Source organism: Corvus kubaryi, unplaced genomic scaffold (assembly GCF_017639235.1).
Source record: "Corvus kubaryi isolate FWS band 111438036 unplaced genomic scaffold, C.kubaryi_AGA036_p1.0 37386, whole genome shotgun sequence".
Classification (NCBI taxonomy): domain Eukaryota; kingdom Metazoa; phylum Chordata; class Aves; order Passeriformes; family Corvidae; genus Corvus; species Corvus kubaryi.
Genome location: NW_024581128.1, coordinates 1,235,760 through 1,255,615, shown reverse-complemented (window position 1 = coordinate 1,255,615; position 19,856 = coordinate 1,235,760). Strand labels below are relative to the sequence as shown.

Genomic DNA, 19,856 nt, shown 5'->3' with positions numbered 1-19,856 from the left:
TTGGTGTGTTCTGCCTTTCTTTTAGAGAAACAAACCGCTCCCATCCTGTTCCATATATATATATGTGTGTGTGTGTATATACATATATATGTATTTTTTTTCCTGCCCATATATTTCAGTTCTGGAACTGGTGCTGGTAAAACCGACATCTGCCTTTTCAACTCTTTCAGGGAGCCCAAGCACTCATTAGCAATTGGCTAAATGCCCTCGGAGCCGACAGCGCTGGGCTGTCTGGGCAGCCCTTGCTTCTTCAGAGAAATCACACTGGAAATGGTGTGGTTTTAGCAGAGCTTCCCAAAAAGTGCATCTTTGCATCTTCTGAACACTGATGCACCCATTGAGAGGCAAGATGTCACAAAAGCGTATTTTGAGTTTTCACAGGCATTTTCTTGGAAGAGTTTCTCCTTTAATATGTTTTTTGGGTAAAAGCAGATAACTGCTAAAAGTTCTAGAAGACTATCAATAATCTTATTGAGAGTTAAAATGCTAAATGAGAACTTTGTTGCATAAATAAAAAAATCCCCCAAAATAACCCAAATTCTCCAGCACTTAGGTTTGCTTTCTAGACCTCTGTTTACCATATCACCAATAGCAATATAGAAAAGAAAGTAAAAAATGAGAGAGAGGAAAAAAAGATGATTTTCTGGAGTTCGGGCATCCCTCTCTGAACTTACAAAAAGAAATTAAAAAAACATATTTGTTCCACAATGTGTAAATGGCACAAGCTGCTAGGCATTCAAAGGCTGCTGCTAGGACATTCCAAGGCAGTATACATCTATGAGGCAATTAAACATGGAAAATTTAGATTTAAATTATCTCTTAGCTCCTCTCTAGTTTAGATTATTTTACATTTTAAGTATTTCATCAGTACGACTCCAAATTAATCTGGCTTGTCTCTGCTGACGGCAATGTATATATTTATGACTCAGGATTATCCAAGAATATACTAAAGATAGTCTTATGCAAAAAATATAACCACAGATGGAGAGATATGAAAAAGCTACCTGAAACCTGCTGCTTTTTTCCAACAAACTTATGCTCCTAGTGAAGTCTCCAAACTAATTAGAATTGATTTATTATGGATCAGGTACCTTATCAGGTGAAGAAAGAAATTACCATGGACAGTCAAAGGGTTGAGAGGTCAATACAGAATAGCAAAATCAATTTGCATTGATTAGACAAAAGGTCCATTTTACAGAGCCCAAAGGATTAACTTTAAAGCAAACATCTTTGAACTATAAGGCAGCATTTGTGACTGAGAGGTATAAGCGGTGCAGCATTAGAAAACACTTAAGATATTTAAATAAGAAAATAATGCAAGCAATGGTTTAAGCTATCTGGATGTTTATTTTTTATTATGAATCATCCCAAGGATTATTGTACAATTTGCTGGAAAGCCCTACGGAAAGGATGCAATTGTTTCATTTATCCCGTGTCAATCTTCCCCTGAGTGTTACCTCCATTCAGGTAAGGTGACTAAACTGGGGAGAAACTGCAGAGACGGGAGAAACTGTGCAAAGGATCGCACTAATCCTGCTGGTGCAGGATTCCTTGTGAGGAAATATTTACTTGACAAACGTAGTGTTTTACCACCAAACCCAAGGAGACTTTTTTCCCCAGTGAGATACTGTCGTAGAACAGGTCTGAAACATTAAAAGGAAGAGGCCCTCTTCTGTGGGTCACTTTTTCCTTTTTCTGTGGCACCAAAAGCAGCACGATGCCGCAGGAAAGCCAAGAGAGCACTACTGCAACAAAAAATTGTAAACCCCAGACACATTCTCTACCTCCTCATCACTTTGTTTTCAAAGTTTATTGCAACAAGACCATACCTCCTTGTCCCGTATCTTGGATATTTAAAAAAACTTTTTTAATCCGGAAGAAAACCCAAGAACGGGATTGCAGCCTCAGCACATTTGCCGTGTGTTATCACTTGAAGTGATGCAAATACCAGCATTGCTAATGGGCTTCAGAGAAGCCTCCACGTTTGGTTCTTTCAGGGCCCAAACCTGTCTGGCAGTGAGCACTTTCCCCCCTCAGTCCCCAGCACTGCTCTTACCTTCAATAGCCAGCATTGCTCGCAGCTCCCGGTTCAGCAGCTCATAGCGCCTTTCTAGGTCATGTTCTTTTTCCCTAGGCAAGTTGCAAATGTTCATCAATATGTTAATTACTAAATCATTAAACACTTAAAAGCACCTTTAACTTACATTGATTTTAGGACTCGAAACTGACTTTTCTCTTTAACTTTAAGCTACTCCAAACAAATGATACACAAACTTAAAACCCGGCTCAGGTGGCCTATTCAGTAACAGGGCCTTTTCATTTCATGTAAGGTCAGCTTTAATTCTGTCAGTTTAACTCCACTGTGCTACAGGATGCAATTATTTCATATTCATCTCTGGAGCAGCTGTTGTGGAATGTCCGAAGTATAAAATATTCCCCTAGATCTAATGAGCAAATTCCAGCATCAACCTATTCACCAAGATAATGTGACACTGGAAGTATTATTCTATATACATTCTGCCCTAATCAACAATAAAAATTAGACAAGGGATTAGAAAGCTTAATATTTTGCAGGTAAAATCCTCTGTCAAGTTCAGACCCAGCAGGAGATAGGTGAGCAGAGGCTCTTCCCAGGGAAGTATGCAGGCATCTACACTAGGTGGCATTACGGAAAGAAATATCATCAAACTGAAAGAAGCTGGAAGAGAAGCACTCGGGGCAGAATGTCTCTACAAACGAGCAGCAACTTCTCCCTTCCTCAACACTGCTAGTGAGAAAAGGTTCATTTGTACTTCCTTTGCAGTATCAGTGGTATCACTGCACAATGACTGACAACCCCTCAGCAGCCTGGTGCTGTTGAACTAGAGATGGGACTGAGGATTTTCTACAACGCAGGTAGTGACTCAAATTTGTCTCTCTCTCTGAATAGACTTCACCCATTTCATCTGAGGCACAATCCAAATCTATCTGTGCATTTCTAAAATGTAATTTTATTCTACTGTTGGTCCTTTGAAAATGTAACAGTGCTTAATATTTCTTTAATTTCTTTTTTCACAGCTCTGGCTAATCTTGTGTCATTGCACACTTCTCATTTTCAAGTCTGAAATATGAGAAAAACAAGTTACTCAATGTGTAACACATCCACACTACTCATTTTTGAGGGGTTAATTTTGAAGCCTAACAGGAAGAGAGTAAAAAAAGTTTTGCATCTATCTGAAGGGTAAATCATCCTTTTGTAAATGCATATGTTCATCTGTACTTACAGAAGAGAAAGCTGGTTCATTCGTCTTATTAAGGCATTCTTCTTATTAACCAGCATGAACCACTCCTGCATCATAGCTTCTTCTTCCTCTGTGTTTCTTCCTGCAATCAAAAGAACTTCATTACTTAGGTGGCATTTCACAAATGGAGGTATGTACTTTCACTTCAGGTTTTGGAGTATCAGAGTTGCCAGTATCACTGAGCATGACAAGGCATATTCTCAAACGGTAAAAATATCATATGACTGCAAGTCCTACCTGCTTTATAAATAATTCTTTGAAAGCAGCCATTCCCCAGGACACATTTTAGTGTTTTTAACCATGCTGATGCCCTGACCTAAATAAATACCTTTTCAAAGGAGCGTGTATTTCAAATTCTCCCAAATGAACTATATAATTGCAATGCTTCCAGTGAAAAAACCCTTACTGCTGAAAGATGTATGGTCATCACCAAACGCAAAAACAATCCCTGTGGGCAAGATCCACCCCACCCATGCAAACCCAGCACAGTCAGGATGATGTGGCAGGGATCAAAGTAGCTGCAGAGGAGATGCTAATCCTGAACTCTTGGCCAAGATGTGGGCACCTGATCAGCCTCTGTGTTCATGGCCACTCTTCCAGATGAGCTGGGAAGAGCTGCTCCTTTCCTCAACCTGCAACCCAAAGGGAGCATCTGCACAAATACAAATAGTCTTGGGATCCAGGTACCCAAGGGTCCCCATGTGTGTATGCATGGACTAGCACCCCTTTCCCTAGCCCCCATCCATCCCAGGCAGGATCAAGATCAGGACTCTCCATAGCCTACCTGCAGGCAGTGCTAAGCTCTACCAGACCCTCTAAGAGTCTGTGTCACCACCTGTGCACTATGAGTGAAAGGCAGATGAGTGTGCAGAAGGCTCCTGCCTGTGCTTTCCACGTAGCAGGGCTGCTGAGCCAAATTCCACTCTCTCTGAGCTCAGGGACTAGGATGAAGTCCTTTGTGGAGGCTGTGCTTCTGTGGAAACCTGCCATTCTCATCCCTCAAGCTGACCTGAAGAGCAAAGGCTATATGGTCCCTATTGAATTGTGAAACTCACACATTTCATAGGGTTAAAACTAATCTAGGAGTAAACTTGGAACAGAGGCAAAGCAGCATGAGCTGGGTCTTCTGAGCTTGTTTCCCAGCTTTGGTAGTGCGTCATTGGGAGAGTGTGGGGAGATGTCTGAGTTTAAGCACCTTGTGTGCAATATGGGAATAATCACCTGTACTGAACCTGCAAGGGTGCTAAAAGTTAATTCTTTGGTGTTGGTAAAGGTGTTTGTAAAGGGGTTTGAAATCTCTGATGCAAAGTGCCGCACACTTGGGGATGCTACAGAGAATAGGATCCCTAGTGGCAGAGAAGCCATTTCTAGCACCTGGAGCTGGAAAGGCTTCAGAAAAATATTGTTTTGCCCTAAACCAAAGCATTCAGTTCCTGGATGGGAGTGTTTCAGATGCTTGCACGTAGGAGCTCACCATGTGCATGCTCACACTCCAGTGCCACAGTAGTGTGCAAACCCAGACCTACATGGTGAATCACACCCTCACCAGGCTATGAGCCTCCTGCCTGCAAGGAAACATTTCCAGCCTTCTCCAAACTCTTTGATTCCCTCTGCCATGGCCTTTGGGCTTGAGGCGTTCACACAAGGGCAGGAAAAGGGGATGAATAGGGAAGCGGGTCAGCTTGGGGTGGAACTGGTGGACCCACACAGTAAAGAAGAAGTTCTAACATTTGGCATACTCTTCCTTCTGATAGGAGACATCCGCCCATACCCACTTATCCCCCTGGGAAGTGCCTGGTTGGTGAAACTTCCTGGAAGGGGTGCTTTTAGGGTCACAATTTGCTAGCAGTGAGACAGGAAGGACAGAGCATCCCAAAGCGCAGATGGACCTGCAGTGCTTTTCCAAGCAAAAGCAGCAGGGTGCAGCTCCTGGGGCAATGGAGCAATGAAAGAAGTAGTCTGACATGTAGAAATGCTCTCCCCCAAGACCTCCACTTCAGGTTTTGTGCATAAAATATCACACCACAGCATTTATAACAATATTCAGCAGTTCAGTGCACTTTGCTGGTGAGTTACAGATCAAAGGCCTTGCTGCTGTACTGGTACATCTAACAGGGTCTGCTTTTAGAAGCAGATATTAATCAGCACTACCAACCTTTTGTTGAAATGCACCAAGAAGTTGAAACTTATTCAGGGGAGAAGTCAAGAAGAAGGGGACAGATTGCTTTTTTTTTAATCCCTGCAAAATGACCAGTCTATTCTGTAATGCATGAGATTTTCCACTAGCAATGCGGCAAAGTTCTCACAACCAGACATCCGTGGCTGCAGTAACATTTCAATCAATTTGTTAGTTTCGGGGTGGACTGGGATGTCTCGCTGAAAGATTAAAAATACAAGCCCTTGCTGCATTTAATTTTGCAAGCCTTGAAAAAGAAATGGGAGAGATAAATGTCTCCAAAGTGTTTGGCTCCATGGTGGATCTGACTTCGTTGACTTTCGTACCATGCAATTTCAGGTTAAGAACATAAACTTAAGATATAATCTTCTTTCTATTAATGCATTCCTCCTAAACAGAGTTAGTTGCAACATATAATGAGAAAAGATCTGGGTAAAGCTTGGAGCTGTCGTGTCAGATCTGCACAGGTGCCTATTTTAATATATCCATGCTGACACCAAAGCACATGCAATATCCATAGAATAGACTGGTTTAAAAGTGAATTAACAAAGTCTTGATTGTTTTTACAGAATTTTAAATCTGTTTTTGTATTCGCTTTGGACCCATGTGATGCCCTGACACCGGTCATGTGATATCGGCTGCGATAGGCACAAATCCCCGGGCAGCAACAAAAGAAGAAAGAGCAAAAAAGAAAAAGCTGAGAAAAAGCTTGCAATTTGGAAAAAGGCCAATTTTACCCTGGCGAAGGCCTTTTTGATCAGTGAAATGACACATGTGTGCAATATTAATAGTAGTCGATGCTGATATTTTATTTGTCGACCGTCAGCTTTTAAATTCTTGTGCACGGAGCTGAAACAAATTCTTCCCAGGCAAGCAAAATAAAGATGAACCCCCATATATAAGAAATTTAAATAACTCTTTGGCAAATACATCAGCATTAGAGCATTACTTCATTTTTTTTACTTGGTGAAAGGATGCTCATGAAACACTTTCAACAAAGAAAAACTGAGTGTTCTTACTGCAGTGATACTGCAAGCTAAACTCACATTTACAATTTCTAAACAAAAAATTTAGAAAAAGCCTTTCTTCACCACGGGTTCACTCTGTAAAACCCAAGCTGCTGCTGGGTGGTTGTTGCTTCCACTTTCCAAGTGTAAAACAAGTACTTCATTGACTTGCTACAAATGCTTGAAAATTTAAATTGGGAAAATATCTGTGTTGTTCTCGGGAAAAAAACCCCAACAAACTGTACAGATTATTTAAATGAAGCAAAAAACCCATGCTTGAGAACAAATCGATCCCACACATGCAAACCCCTTATCTAAGCCAGTACAAGATGCTGAAAATCTATAAATAGCCCACAGATCTTAAACTTAAATTTTTTCCATAATACATGCATTACACTATTGTTTTTGATAAACAACAACAACAAAACCCTTTTAAAGCTAGTAAGTTGGACCATTACAAATTAATCCTGACTTTAATAACTGGTTAAAGACCCCTTCAGCTTTATAAGTAACAAAAAATATTAAAGCCTGTGATCACAGCGAGCTTTTCTCATTTCTCCTCTAACCATTTGTTATTTAATCCAATACTAGTAATCCAATTTGTCCATCAGACTTTTAAAGGGCAGAATGCAACTTCTCCAGCTTAGACACTTTTCAAAGTACAATATATTTTTCAAATGAATGCTGGATGTTTCATTTTTTCCCCAACTGTTCCTAGCTCTAATGTATGAGGAAAAAAAGAACAAGATGAACATTGTTCGTACTGATTAAGTAAGAGCTCATTAAAGAGCTGTCAGTGCTGTACTTTGAATATGCATGAAGCATATAATCAGATCTAGTACCGTCACTAGAGGAGAATACGGTAAGTACAAAGGATTGATTTAATTACTTAGAGTGGGCTGTGGTGGTAAAGCAGTCTTGTTAGCGCAGAAAGAAAAGGAGGTTGTATTCTGGCACGGTTAGGGGAAAAAGGCAGTTTTAGCTTCTGCCACAATACCTAATCTCAGGATAAAGCACTTTACATTGTAGCTTAAAATGAAGACTGCCAGTTTTCTAAAAAGACCAGAATTCATCTTATCTTGTTTAACCTCATCTGGTTAACTATCTAGCAGAACATATTTATTCTCTTTAACACGTAATTATGCTTATACCTTTTTATCCTATAGTTCAATAATGACTTCTGAAAACAGTCTTCAAATAAGAGAGGGTAGTGCTGCAAACATCATATGCATGCAAACTGCTCGGTAAGAGATTTGAAAAATGCAGCACCAGAAACTCAGATGAAACAGTGAGTACACGCGCCTTTATGTGAGAAGTCAATACAGTTTTTAATGTCGGACTTTAACCTGAGGAGGCTTCTGGCAGGGTTTCTCTCATTTATTTTCTTTTTCCCCTCTTCCTTTCTGCCTCCCCCCCCCGCCCCCCAACTCCTTTCTCTTCCTTTTTTTTTTTTTTTTTTAATTAATTCATTCTTGTTTTATTCTTCCTCTAGGAATCTAAGGGAATTCTCTCACATCAACTCCCAGTGCCATTTTCTAATTTCATTGTCTGGCTTGAGTGGTGAAGGATGCGTGCTCTATTCTTCTCTTCACTTGACATCTACCAGAACCCTCCTCAATGATTAGGAATGAGCCCAACACCAAGCCTCAAATAGCACAAGACATTAAATTCTGCCCTCAGATACAAGAAACTCCTACTGGCTTCTGAGTCGCGATTCCAAGCTGTAATAGCTCCTGCTCAGGATTCAACAGAGGCTGCAGCATAAAGTTTGGTAATTTTGTCCCTTACCAGAACAAATTTTAGTGATAGCCAAAGTACTGATAGCGAGAATTTTAATGATAGCCAAGAAAAAGAAAAAAACAAACCACAACCCCAAATCCCTTTCCTTTCTCCTGTGGCTCATCACACATACTCCTGGTTGTTATTTGAAATCAACTTGAGTCAATTTTCTTCTACAATACTCAAGAAGCGCGGTAACAAACACATTACCATTTTTTGAGAACAATGTAAGCAACTAGCTTATTTCAATGTTGTACAGCTTCCTGGCAGTCTTTTACAAGCACATCTTCCTTCATATGCTTCTGGATTTACAAATGAATTTTTGCTTACACTGTAAGCTAATTATTTCTTAAATTATTTAAATAAGAAGCATCTTGACAAATGTCTCTTCTGAATCAATTTGAAAGAACATTTTTTTTTCCCTTTCCTGCGGAAAGTACTTTCAAACTCAGCCAGCTACCAGTGTATGTATGTACTATTAGACCCATTATTTTTAAGCCTTTTGGGCAGCTAGACATTAGATAAACCCAATATGGATTAACATAGTAAACCTGTACATTGCTAAGAAAACAGAGAAGAAAGTGCTACAAAACACTGAGAATACCGCTTAAAAGGAAGAAAAAGCAGTAACATGCAGGGACAAGATTAGTTTACAGTGTAAATGGATGAATACAGTAACTCCTCTACACTTTATGGCATCGTAAATCTGTCAAGATAAGACAATAGATTAATTTTTTTTTTAAATCCTTAAATGTAAATGTATTTAGCTGTTGTGCAAAAATGAATTACAACCTGTGGAAGATAAATATTAAAGGGTTTACATCAGCACCCCAAACCAGCCCATTCGGTCTGGCAAGAAATAACAGGTTTACAGAAATAACTCTGTATGCCATCTTAAGCAGTAATTGTTTTTAAATTTTATTTGCACTGTTTGTAGTGTGTGTGCCATGGTGTCATGGTTAAACATAGAAACCTTCCCATGTCTCCCCATTTACCTCAACAGAACTACATGAAAAACAACCTGCTTAAGACAGAGCCCATTCTTCATCCATTTGCTGATGTTTACACACAGTTTTAAAACAGAATAGAAGAAGCTTTCTTCACTCAACACACTTGGGTGAAGAGGCCAGCAGGAGAATGCCAGTGCATGGGAACTGGAACAGGGCAAATAACAACAAAAACTGGCCGACTTCGCTCTGCTCCTCTTTCTGGGCTATTTTGTAGCTGACAGAAGCTTGGTGACTACTGAGAGCCGTTCAAATGCAAGTGAATTCCACAAATTTAATAGGAAGGTCTTTTGAAAACGTACCCCACTGTCTTTATTTGTCTGCTTAAAAAAAAAAGTTGCATTTACCCAATCACAGGAACGAGTTTTTACAAGTTTCTGTATTAGGAGCAAGTGGACAGATTGGCTTGTTTACCTGAAGGAGAACATGAATGGCAAATAAAGAATAGTTCTAGGATGTGTCTCATCTTGTCTTGTAAGAACCTGGGGAAATTCACTGAAATTGAAGGTAGTGTGTTTAAAACCGATAAAAAGAATGATCTTTCCTCAAAGCCTCGTCATTTACTGGTAGAACTCATTGCCACGAGGCAATGTTGAAACTAAGAGCTCAGCAAGAATTAAAACCAGGCTGAATGTTGAATATGGAAAGGCAAAGCTGTAGCAATAAATATTCAAATAAACAAGTGAAAAACTGCGGGAGGTAGGAACTGGATCCTCCTGCTTTAGGACACAAGCTAACCTTTAAGTTTTAGAGGTTAAATTAAATGTTCCCTGAGGCCAGGTTAGCCTGTAACTGGCCCCTGCACAGATTCTTGCCCCTGTCTGGGTTCAACCCGTACCTGTCCCACTACAGTAGAGTGTTCTGGACCAGACTGTGGGGCTGATCGGCTGTGGCCATTACAGTGTCACTGAAAGGAAACACGGGAAGGGACGAGAAATGACGCTGGGTGTTTTAGCTGACCAACCTCACATTGCTAACAAAGGCTGGTGGAAGGTCTCAAACGCTTCCAAGTCAGCAGCAGACTTCCCACTGATTTTAACAGTCTTCTCACCTTACTCACTGTGAACAGCTTATGCACAGATGAGCTCTTGTTTTTAACGTGAGTTACTGAATTTAACAAATACTTAAGCAGAAAAGCCTATATTCACAACAGATATTTTTTGTAAAGGAGAGTTACACGAGACCTACTGCAAAATGCCTCTGACACAACTGAAAGCTACAGTGAAAATTTTTAAATGACCAGTGGTCCACAATTTTTCACTGAGTGAAAAGTCAGCCATCCCAAAACGGATGTGTTTTTTTTGAAAAATCACCCTCCTCTGCTTTCAGAGGGCTACCTTTGGTGGAAAACCTCAGAATTTTGGATAAAATATTTTTTCCAAGTAATCAGTGTCAAAACAGAACCCACAACAGACACCTCACAGCATGAATGGATGGGCTGCTCCACCTTGAGCTTCAGGCTTCCCATTTGAGATTACCACGCCCAGCTTTCTTCCAGAATACTTCCTCCTTTCAGAGCAGGAGGACCTCCTCAGTTATTAAAAAACACTGAAAATGAACAAGAAGAGCCAGCAACAGATAAGCAAGTGGAACTGTTGTTTAGATGATACTTCAGAAGTGGTAGCTAGCAGATGAAACCCCAGCACAAGGTTTTGAGTCCAAGCTGGATGGGAAAACGCCTAAGAACATTAGAAAGGCAAATTCATGGCCACTAACTTGCTGTCTGAGAGCAGTTGAGAAGGAGACATTGATGTCCACACAATGGAGTCTCATAAAGGTAGGAATCGACTGCCAAGAATCTGCCAGGCAGAGTTACATTGCAGCGCATTGTCCGACTCTACTGCAGCCCCCAAAAGTACTGTAACCCTAATGAAACAGAGCTGCCACCACAGAAATGCCTTTATCACAAGCACACATCAAGTTAGTTTTAATATCAAGCAGGAAACTTATAATTTCTTTGGTTTCTGAAACATAAAAAAATCAGAGAGGCTATTTAAAATTTTGAGAGCTGTGTAAACAGAAGGTCAGGGTTCTGATCACATCTCGGCACGTGCGGGGATTTATTTACCTGCAGTGGGACTGACTCACAGGAGCACAAACATTTGTGGCCTGCAATCTGGGCAGCCTAAAATTATCACAGGACTGGAACCTCCACAAAAGACAAATTGTGGAAGACAAAATCTGAAAGACCACTGATTTTCTCTACATGATGAGTCAACACAGCGCCCAGTAGAAAATAACAGAAAATCAACCAAAATAGAATGCCTGGGCTGGATAAAGATTATGAATATATTTTAAATATGGGACCATCAGTCCAGACCAAGAAACTTTGTTCCCCAAAATTCAAGCAACAAGAGGTGAGATTCAACTGAAACACCTGGAGATTCCTCTAAGAAAGTGATGCCTCGAGGACAAGTGTCTGCAGGGAATCCTAGCACTGAGTAAAACCAATGCTGGTACTCTTTGCACCCAAATTTTCTCATGTAGCACGATTTCAGAAGAAATTTCAGCACAACAAAACACGCACTATTAACTGATACACTCAAATTTTTGAAACAATGGAAAAAATGGTAGATCATACTTGGAAATCCACCAAGAAGGGGATGATGGTCTGGCAGATGAATTATTTCACTTGCAGATTTACAAGTACAGTTGGATGCTTTGTTATAAGTGATAGTAATTTCTCTGCAGCTCGTAACTACTCCTCAGAACAGTTAACTGCCTGTTTATGTGGCAAGTGATGGCTGGGTGAGATACTGAAGTGAAAGGCCATCTACCTAAAAGTCACTGGAGTGTGTTGTACTAGGTAGCATATTATTCCATTTTTACCAAATGTTGCCTTACTTCCTTCAGAACATACTCTCCTGGAGCTAGAAAAGGGTGGTGGACATTATAAAGTTACTTCTTTGATGGACAGGGCTGGATTTAGTCCAAGCCTGAAGTGAGATGATGGTTGGCAATGAACGTGACCTTGTATCCGTGTTAATGAAAACGCGTTCTCTTACTGGGAGTTGGCAGGTTTGTACTTCCAGGATCCAAAGCTTCCCAGGGCTAACTGGGTGAGTTCAGCTGGGCTGAGGTGTCCCAATGCCCCACAACTTCCAGTTTTGACAGAAAAGGTGGTTTTGGTGGTAAATGGGAGAAAACTAAGAAAAAATAACAGTGGTCTCTGCAGACAGCAGTGGCACTCTGGGCCAGGAGCCTCGGGGTGACCAAAGGGCCTTTCTCCTCGCCTTCCCTTTGCAGCGGACACTGATTGTAGAGAAAGCTAACTCCAGGCAGAAAGCCAACGACTATGCCCACCACATGAAAGAGCATTTATACTGCAACACTACAAAGAAAGATGGAAATCAGTTAAAAGAAGCAAATGTCTGTTGGGTCTTGTAAGACTTTTGGAAGGCTTGCAAGTCTATTCATAGTGCCTAGGGCTCTCCCAGAGTAGTCTCTCCTGCTATGCGGGCAGTGCTCTACTTGGACTCTCTTCTTCAAGCTGGCTTCAACCTGTTGACAGGTTCTTTGAAAGCAATGATGAGGCTACAAAAGCCAGGGAAGTGCATGGAGAGGAGGTTGACTTATTGCTCAGTACCTCCAGCCAATGGGATTCTGTGTTACTTTGAGAAAAAAATAAATACGGTCACTGCTGCTGCTGAGCCGCTCTAATGATTTAATGAATTTGGCCTGGGAAGGCTGAACATGCACGCTGCCCACGTTTGGTCTTGGAAAGGTCACCTCCCGTGAACTTTTGCCTACCAGTGCACAGACCTAAGACTGAAGAGAAGTGGTGAATTAGGGACAAACTCTGAGGCTTGTTTTGTGGAAGCTTCTCAGCTGTAGAAACACTGGGTAATTGGAAAAGTATGGTCAGACAGTCTTCCTTTACCAAAAGCAAGTGTGCTTTGCAGAAGCTTAATAGCAAGAGATGGATGGGTATTGGAAAGAGTTTGCCACTAAGAGACTGTGGAGACAACATGACAGAAGGGAAACTGGAGAGAGGTTGACAAGCCTCAAGAACTCTAGATGTTCTCAGTTGCTCATAAAATGCTCTGGCAACTACAAAATGCGTAATTGGGCAAAAATTCATGTATGTGTTTGTGATCTGGGCCCTGAAGACTCCTGTCCGAAAATCAGCTTGCTGGTGTGCCAGTTTATGTGCATTAACAAACTCTCATGAATGACTTTGCACTGTATGTCTTAGCAGGCATCTCACCAGAGCTCTGCGGGCCCCAGGTCACCCAAGTCACACTTGGATGCAACAGAGAAGCACAATTGCCATATTGTGAACGAGACCTCGATCATAGTGTCATTGCACTTCTTTCACCCAGGGCTTTGGTAGTTGTCAAAACTCCCATTACCACAGCCCTGGCAGCAAGTTAACGTTTCTACACAATGGAGAGAGACACATCTCAACAAATGCTTTAGAGTATCACTTTGCTTTCAAAACAAGCAGTAACTACCAAGGCATAGTTTTGTGAACTGTTATCATATTAGAATAAAAATCTTTTGCTCATGTCAAAAATCTTTCCTTCCACCCAACACAAACTGCTATGAGTAATGTCCTTCCAGCCTCCTAATTGTTAGGTATTTCCAACAGAGAAAGTTCACAAACCAGCAGGGACCCAAACCAGTATCACATATGTATCATTCACGTATCTAGAATTTCTTTGAAATGCTTTCACTCACTTCTTCTGCTAAATGTAAAAAGACAAGCATCAAAAATGTTGTTTACAGTGATACTTTTAAATTTTCTATCTTGCCAGGAAGGCTGTTGTTATACTGTCCTTCCTCTTGCTCTGCTTTGGGATGTGCATCTTTGTCTTTCACGACATGGTTGGTCAACTCATTACCATCTCGTGGTTTGGCAAGTTCTTGGTTCACCTGAGATTAATCATGCCGAGCCAAGCACAACAACAGTGCAGGAAAGCAAGGCTGACAAACTGCCATAAAACTTATGGTGTTACTGATTCATCCTTCCTCATTTAGGCAAGATATAAAATATATGAAAAAACCATGATTTTTTTTTTTCTCCTTATGTACACGCACAGATATTTTTCATACTGTCTGCTTGCAAGCTTGAAGAGGTAACAAAACCAATTTTTAAATTCATCTCTCAGGCAAACTGAACATTCATCATTTTCTTCCCCAAGCCCTGACACTGGTGAATACAAATCTGCATTTACTTTTGGGAATTCCAAAGAGAATTGTGAATTCAATTGTTTTTGAAAGACGAAATTTGGCTTAGGGAATAGGATGCCTCCTCCTAGCTCACCCCTCCCTACTCTAGTGCGGATTTCTCTTGCAGACTGGGCGACTCCAGTAAAGAGCATTCAAGATGGTATAATACAGGCTGGTAAATACAGCTCGACAATCAGGGTTGTGAAGGTGCAGAGTATATAAGGGATTTATTTTTGATAGTGAATCTATACACATATACATCATCAAGCCCCCATTGAGAAGCAGACCACTCCAAGTGATTAATACAGCTAAAGGGGGCAAATAAGAGATCAATGACAAAAATCACCTGGTAAAAAAAAAGTAGAAGGTGTTGCATTAAAAGGGCTTTTACTTTGCATGCGAAACAATACCGAGAAACCTGTATTTTAGCACTTGTGCTCAACAAGCACTCTAAAGTATGTCGGGATGAGAACAGAAACCCATCCTTTCTAATAATCTTGTGACAAAAGCTAAAAGACATCATCCTATTAACTAGTGATCTCAACTGCTAATGCGGAGTACTTCCTGGTGTCTTTTATGTAGAATGCCGCTATTAAAAAACCACTAAACATTCACTGTGAACAACACAGAATCATTCATCTTTTATCAGCATCTCTTGTTAGAGGAGTACGAGAGGGGCTGAAGGTGTCATTGATATTATAGAGCGGAAATTAATCAGAAATTTTTCTCATATTTTCCTCATCACACTCATTTACTTTTGTACAAATTTCCCCCTGGTAAAAAGTTCATACCCAGCCCCCTGTTGTACGCTTTTAAGTTGAGAATATTCAACGAGTGCGTCAACTGAAAAGCACCAGGTCCCAACACAAAAAGCATTCGAAATTCTCATTTAGTTGTCTTTATTTTGCTAGCGCCATGTGGTCCTTGAAGATGTAGAAAACACGGGAAGCCGAGTAAAGATCAGAGCAAGCTCATTAGCATTCTGACAAAATTGGAGTGGTGGAGATGTATAGTTTGCCTAGTTTGTCGTTTTGAAAGCTACCGGTGGTAAGCTTTCTATTTCATTGTGCTTTTGTCTTTTTTTGGGGTTTTCAACGCAGCGGGGTGGTTGTTAGCCTAGGTTTTCACAGTGCATTGTGGGAACCTTGCCTCACATTCAGCCTATATAGTATCATTTGAGTTCAAGTAAAAAAAAAAAAAAGTAATTTTTTTTCCTATTTATTTCATAATCACCTATGCTAATGCATAATTGTCATCTGGCTGTCAAAGTCCATCCTGCCCAACACCTGGTTTATAAAGTTAAAAAACCCCCAAAGCCCCCCAAAATCGCAGAATAAAATAAAGTCTGAGCTGTATTTAAAAATAAAACCTTTTAAACATGCTCCTAGTTTTCTTCAAAAGACAAGATAAGAAGAAATTAATTTAAATTCCACTGTTTACAATAAACTAGAAATGAATTCGAGACAGATCCAGTTGATTAGAATTCAAAGGAGACTCTGTATAAGAGCCTCAATTCTATTTCAGAGCCTCTTGAAGGAAAAATGGGTTTATGCTCCAGAATTATGTAAATAATGAATTACCTCTTAGAAGACCTATAGAAGTTATTACTCTGGTCATTTTTTCTTTTCTTTTTTTTTTTTTTTTTAAACATAAGGCTCACTTTGAAGGGCTAAAAGGGCTACATTAATGCTGCTATTCGACATGAACGTTTCCAAGTTGCAATGAAATGGATAAAGGTCTTTTTGGATGAATTTATCTGCTAAATCCTTGTGGTTGCCCTCCTATCTCGGATGATGACCCAAAAGAATGTCAACAGCTCATTTCCCAGAGAGCTGGGCAGAGTCACTACACAAGCCATAATCTGCACGTTCTCAAAGAACCGTTTCAAACATTACATTTCACAAGCCGTTTAAAGAGATTTTTTTTTTCCCTCTCATCTCCACTATCCTACCAATACTTTGGACATCAGTGCCTTGGAAATGAGTGCTTTAACAAAGTTGAATCGTGACTTTTTACGTATTGTGTTGGTGGGTCGGGCATACACGCATGCTCGTACACGCACTGTGCAACATGTGAGTGCCCACGGGTTCCCACATGCTTCCCATCCACATCACCAAATTCTAGCCATGCTACAGCAGGGACAAGAACATACTAAGACTAAAAATATATCAAGCCACCCCTAATGTACCCATCAGATTTGTTTTCTTTTAATATAATGAATTTTAACATCATATAATTTTTTAAAATAAATTAATATAATGTGTGCCAGGCTGCCAAATCACAGATATCCTTTTAGCAGGAAAGAATAAAGCCCAGCTTGGAAGGAGATACAACGGATCTAGGTTTCGAATACAGTAAATTTCACAATGGAGTGTGGACTCAAGATTTCTTTACTTAGCAAGGGGGAAAGGATAAATATTAAGGGAAAGAGCTGCTTTACAGAAAACTTTCAAAATTCTTTCTTTTTGTTATGCATTTGGACAGCATCATTATCTCTGCCGTCAAAACAGCCTGGGAGCTGCAGGCAGCCTCTGCTGAGCAAGAAAAGCAAATGGTCAGGCCAAAGAGGTCTTTAAGAAAACAAACAAAAAAAAAGTACAAGAAGGTAACTGCCTGAAAACAGAAAGCTCTGAGATTCCCATGTGGATTGACAGATCTAAATTTTTCCATCATATTTATAATCTAATTTCACTCTATGCCTCTCATTTCACTCATGTGAAATACAAGAAATTTCATCACAGGAGATGTTGCTACATTTGAGTTACACGAGGAACTATAATCCCTCCCCAAATAAAAACAACACCCTAACCCTGACAATCAAATAGCAGTTTTACTCTTAACCTAACAAAAGACAGAATTTTGTCAGCTCCAAGATGCTACCTTTATTTCAAATCTCCATTTAAACACTCAGTTCCTTTTCACTTGAGTTCCAACTCCCAGCAGAGGCAAATAACCTGGAGACTGTTATCTGCACAACAGTAAGGGCAACCGAATTATTTCCTATACTTTGCCATGTGCTTATAGCTGCAAAATTATTTATCTCCTTCACTGCATTCTACTACTAAAGTTTCCTCCAGAAGAATCGCCGGGACCAGCCATATCAAATTAGAGGGCAGTCAGGAGTGTCTAAGTCCAGCTTTAAAACAAATATCATAACAATTACTTAGCCATATGGAAAATAGGGTATGTCTTTCCTGAAAGCTTTTATATATTTTCTATCTCAAATTTCAACTTCATTAGAAACTATTTCTGACTAGCAAGCTGCAAGATTGCTAAATATCTAACTGTTAACCCACCATGAAGAGACTCTTTTGAATGGCAGAACTTTTCCAAGATGCAAATGAACAATAATCTAATTTTGAGAGTAAATTAACTGAAGGATTCATTTTAATATCTTTCAAAGTCTCCAAAATGAAGTGGCAGTTGCAGGCTCTGCAATACACACACATATGTGCACTCATGCTCACGTACACAGACTGACACGGCACCCCCACTACACCCACTTCCATCCTCAGGAGAACTCACATTGTATTTATGTTTAGGTTCTTATGACTTAAAGGCCAGATGTTTCACAAATGACCAACAATTGGAGGTTAGAATAAATTAATGACTGATTTCTGAGCTTTGATGGAATTAAGCATACTTCTTTTCTCAATGTGCCATGTGAATGTTTGCCCGTTAAACTTTTTTTTTTTTTTTTTTTTTTTTTTTTTTTTTTGACAAGTGAGGCCACCCGGCAGAAAACAACTGATGCAAAACCCAGGAGTAATCCCTCTGTTTAGTTCAACACTGTGGTTAGCCTTAACACTGCCTCTATTATCCAATGGATTTAGAGAAACTTTCATTTATTTATTGGCCTCAGTCTTCCAACTTTGTTGCCTTCTTTAAAGGACCCAAGACCCATTCCTATGTAAATACATTTGCATAGGGCCACAATGAAACTTTCTGGGGCTGGGATTAAACTTGCAGAACTAGATAGCTGTGCTGCGCATATTTGTGATCTTCGTGTAAGTACTTTCCCAAATACATATGAGTGAATGAAGCTGATGTCCACTCTGGCTACAGGAGTTTAAAAGAAATGCCCTATCGAAAACTATGGACCCAAGCCCCGAAGGCTGAAGCAAGCGGCAGAAACGGCACTCAAATGTGAAAGTACAATAAATGGAAAATGAACAAAAAGTCCTTTTCAATTAGGAGCTGCTAAAATCAGCACATTACTTGCTGCAAAATGTCCTCTCCCAGCTTGTTCTGGTAGGACAAGAAGGATGCCTGGTGTAAAAGTGATGATTCATAGCCACTTGCATTTCCCCTTTTTTTTCTTGCTGCCTCTGTTTATACAAAGTACCTAGGGTATAGTGTATTATTATAAACTGTACTCAATCCAGCCTTCTTCCAGCCAAGGCAAATAGAAAGCTTTGCATCCAGCAAGTCTATTAGGAAACAGTACCCGGATTAATCCCTGCAATTACTGCCCTCAAAAAATGCTAGTGGACACTCCATGCAATTTTGCCATTCCCACACACAAAATGCCAAAACCTTAAAGGTTTATGTTCTGTAAGGGAGGCTCGATGGACCTAAAGCAGTACTAAGGAGTGGTTTTGTAATTTCACTGGCTCTGATGACTGTGGGCCAGGAATTGCAACTGAATATATTCTTTTGGTATGCATTTAAGGAGATAACACCTTCTTCCAGGGCTCATCGAACACAGATATGTAATTCCCTGTTTTGCTGTACATTTTGTTCTAATCTAGCCTAAAAAAGCTTTGTATGCCTAATTTAAAAAAAATCATTATTATATCATTCAAGTGCACAACTACAATGATTAAAAAAAAGTGAAACCAAACATATCAAACTTAATCACGTGCAAAAATACATTACCCACTAGAAAATGACTGCCATAACCAGCAGGATGTTAATGAAGACACTGTCACAAATCATAACCCAGTTCTGATTTACACTATATTTTCCTCATTCCCGACTGTATGGTGAACCTCTGCTGCCCCATGTAAATACCAATTTTTCTCGTTGGACTAAGCACATCAATACAAAAGCAAATGAACTACCAAAGTGCCCTAATTAACAATTTTGCAAGTGAATGCAGACATCAGTGCCACACTGCAGCCATTAAAGTCTATCCCTTGCCATATCTGTTTCTGTTAACATTTCAATAGACCAATTAAATGACCTTTCCCCCCTCAAACTCAATTAAGCTATTTGAACATCAATTGATAACTTACCATGTATTTATGCAAAATGTGCAAGCAAGAGATTCATTTTTTCAATCCTAATGATGTTTTGAAGAAGAGAAAACTATCTTAACTATCCTGTCCTGGTATTCCATGGAGAGGGGGCCAGAGATGGGATTGCCTCCCAGGGGAGCCTGGTGGGCACGGTGGCATTGTGGCAGGCAGTTTGGAGAAAGCAGGTGTGAGGC

General features: G+C 40.1%; 1 protein-coding gene across 13 annotated transcripts in view; it reads right to left on the bottom strand.

Moving 5' to 3' along the window:
- Positions 1 to 19,856, bottom strand: part of EHBP1 (EH domain binding protein 1) — a 212,526-nt gene that overhangs the window by 5,799 nt on the left and 186,871 nt on the right. For 12 of the 13 annotated variants that reach the window (XM_042036602.1, XM_042036604.1, XM_042036606.1 and 9 more), the window contains 2 exons: positions 3,264 to 3,363; positions 2,057 to 2,130 (listed from right to left, as the gene is read on the bottom strand). In XM_042036602.1, coding sequence (XP_041892536.1) covers positions 2,057 to 2,130; positions 3,264 to 3,363 — 174 coding nt within the window. Of the gene's footprint in view, positions 1 to 2,056; positions 2,131 to 3,263; positions 3,364 to 18,636 lie in introns of those variants that run through there. The other variant, XM_042036615.1, reaches the window with a different exon arrangement.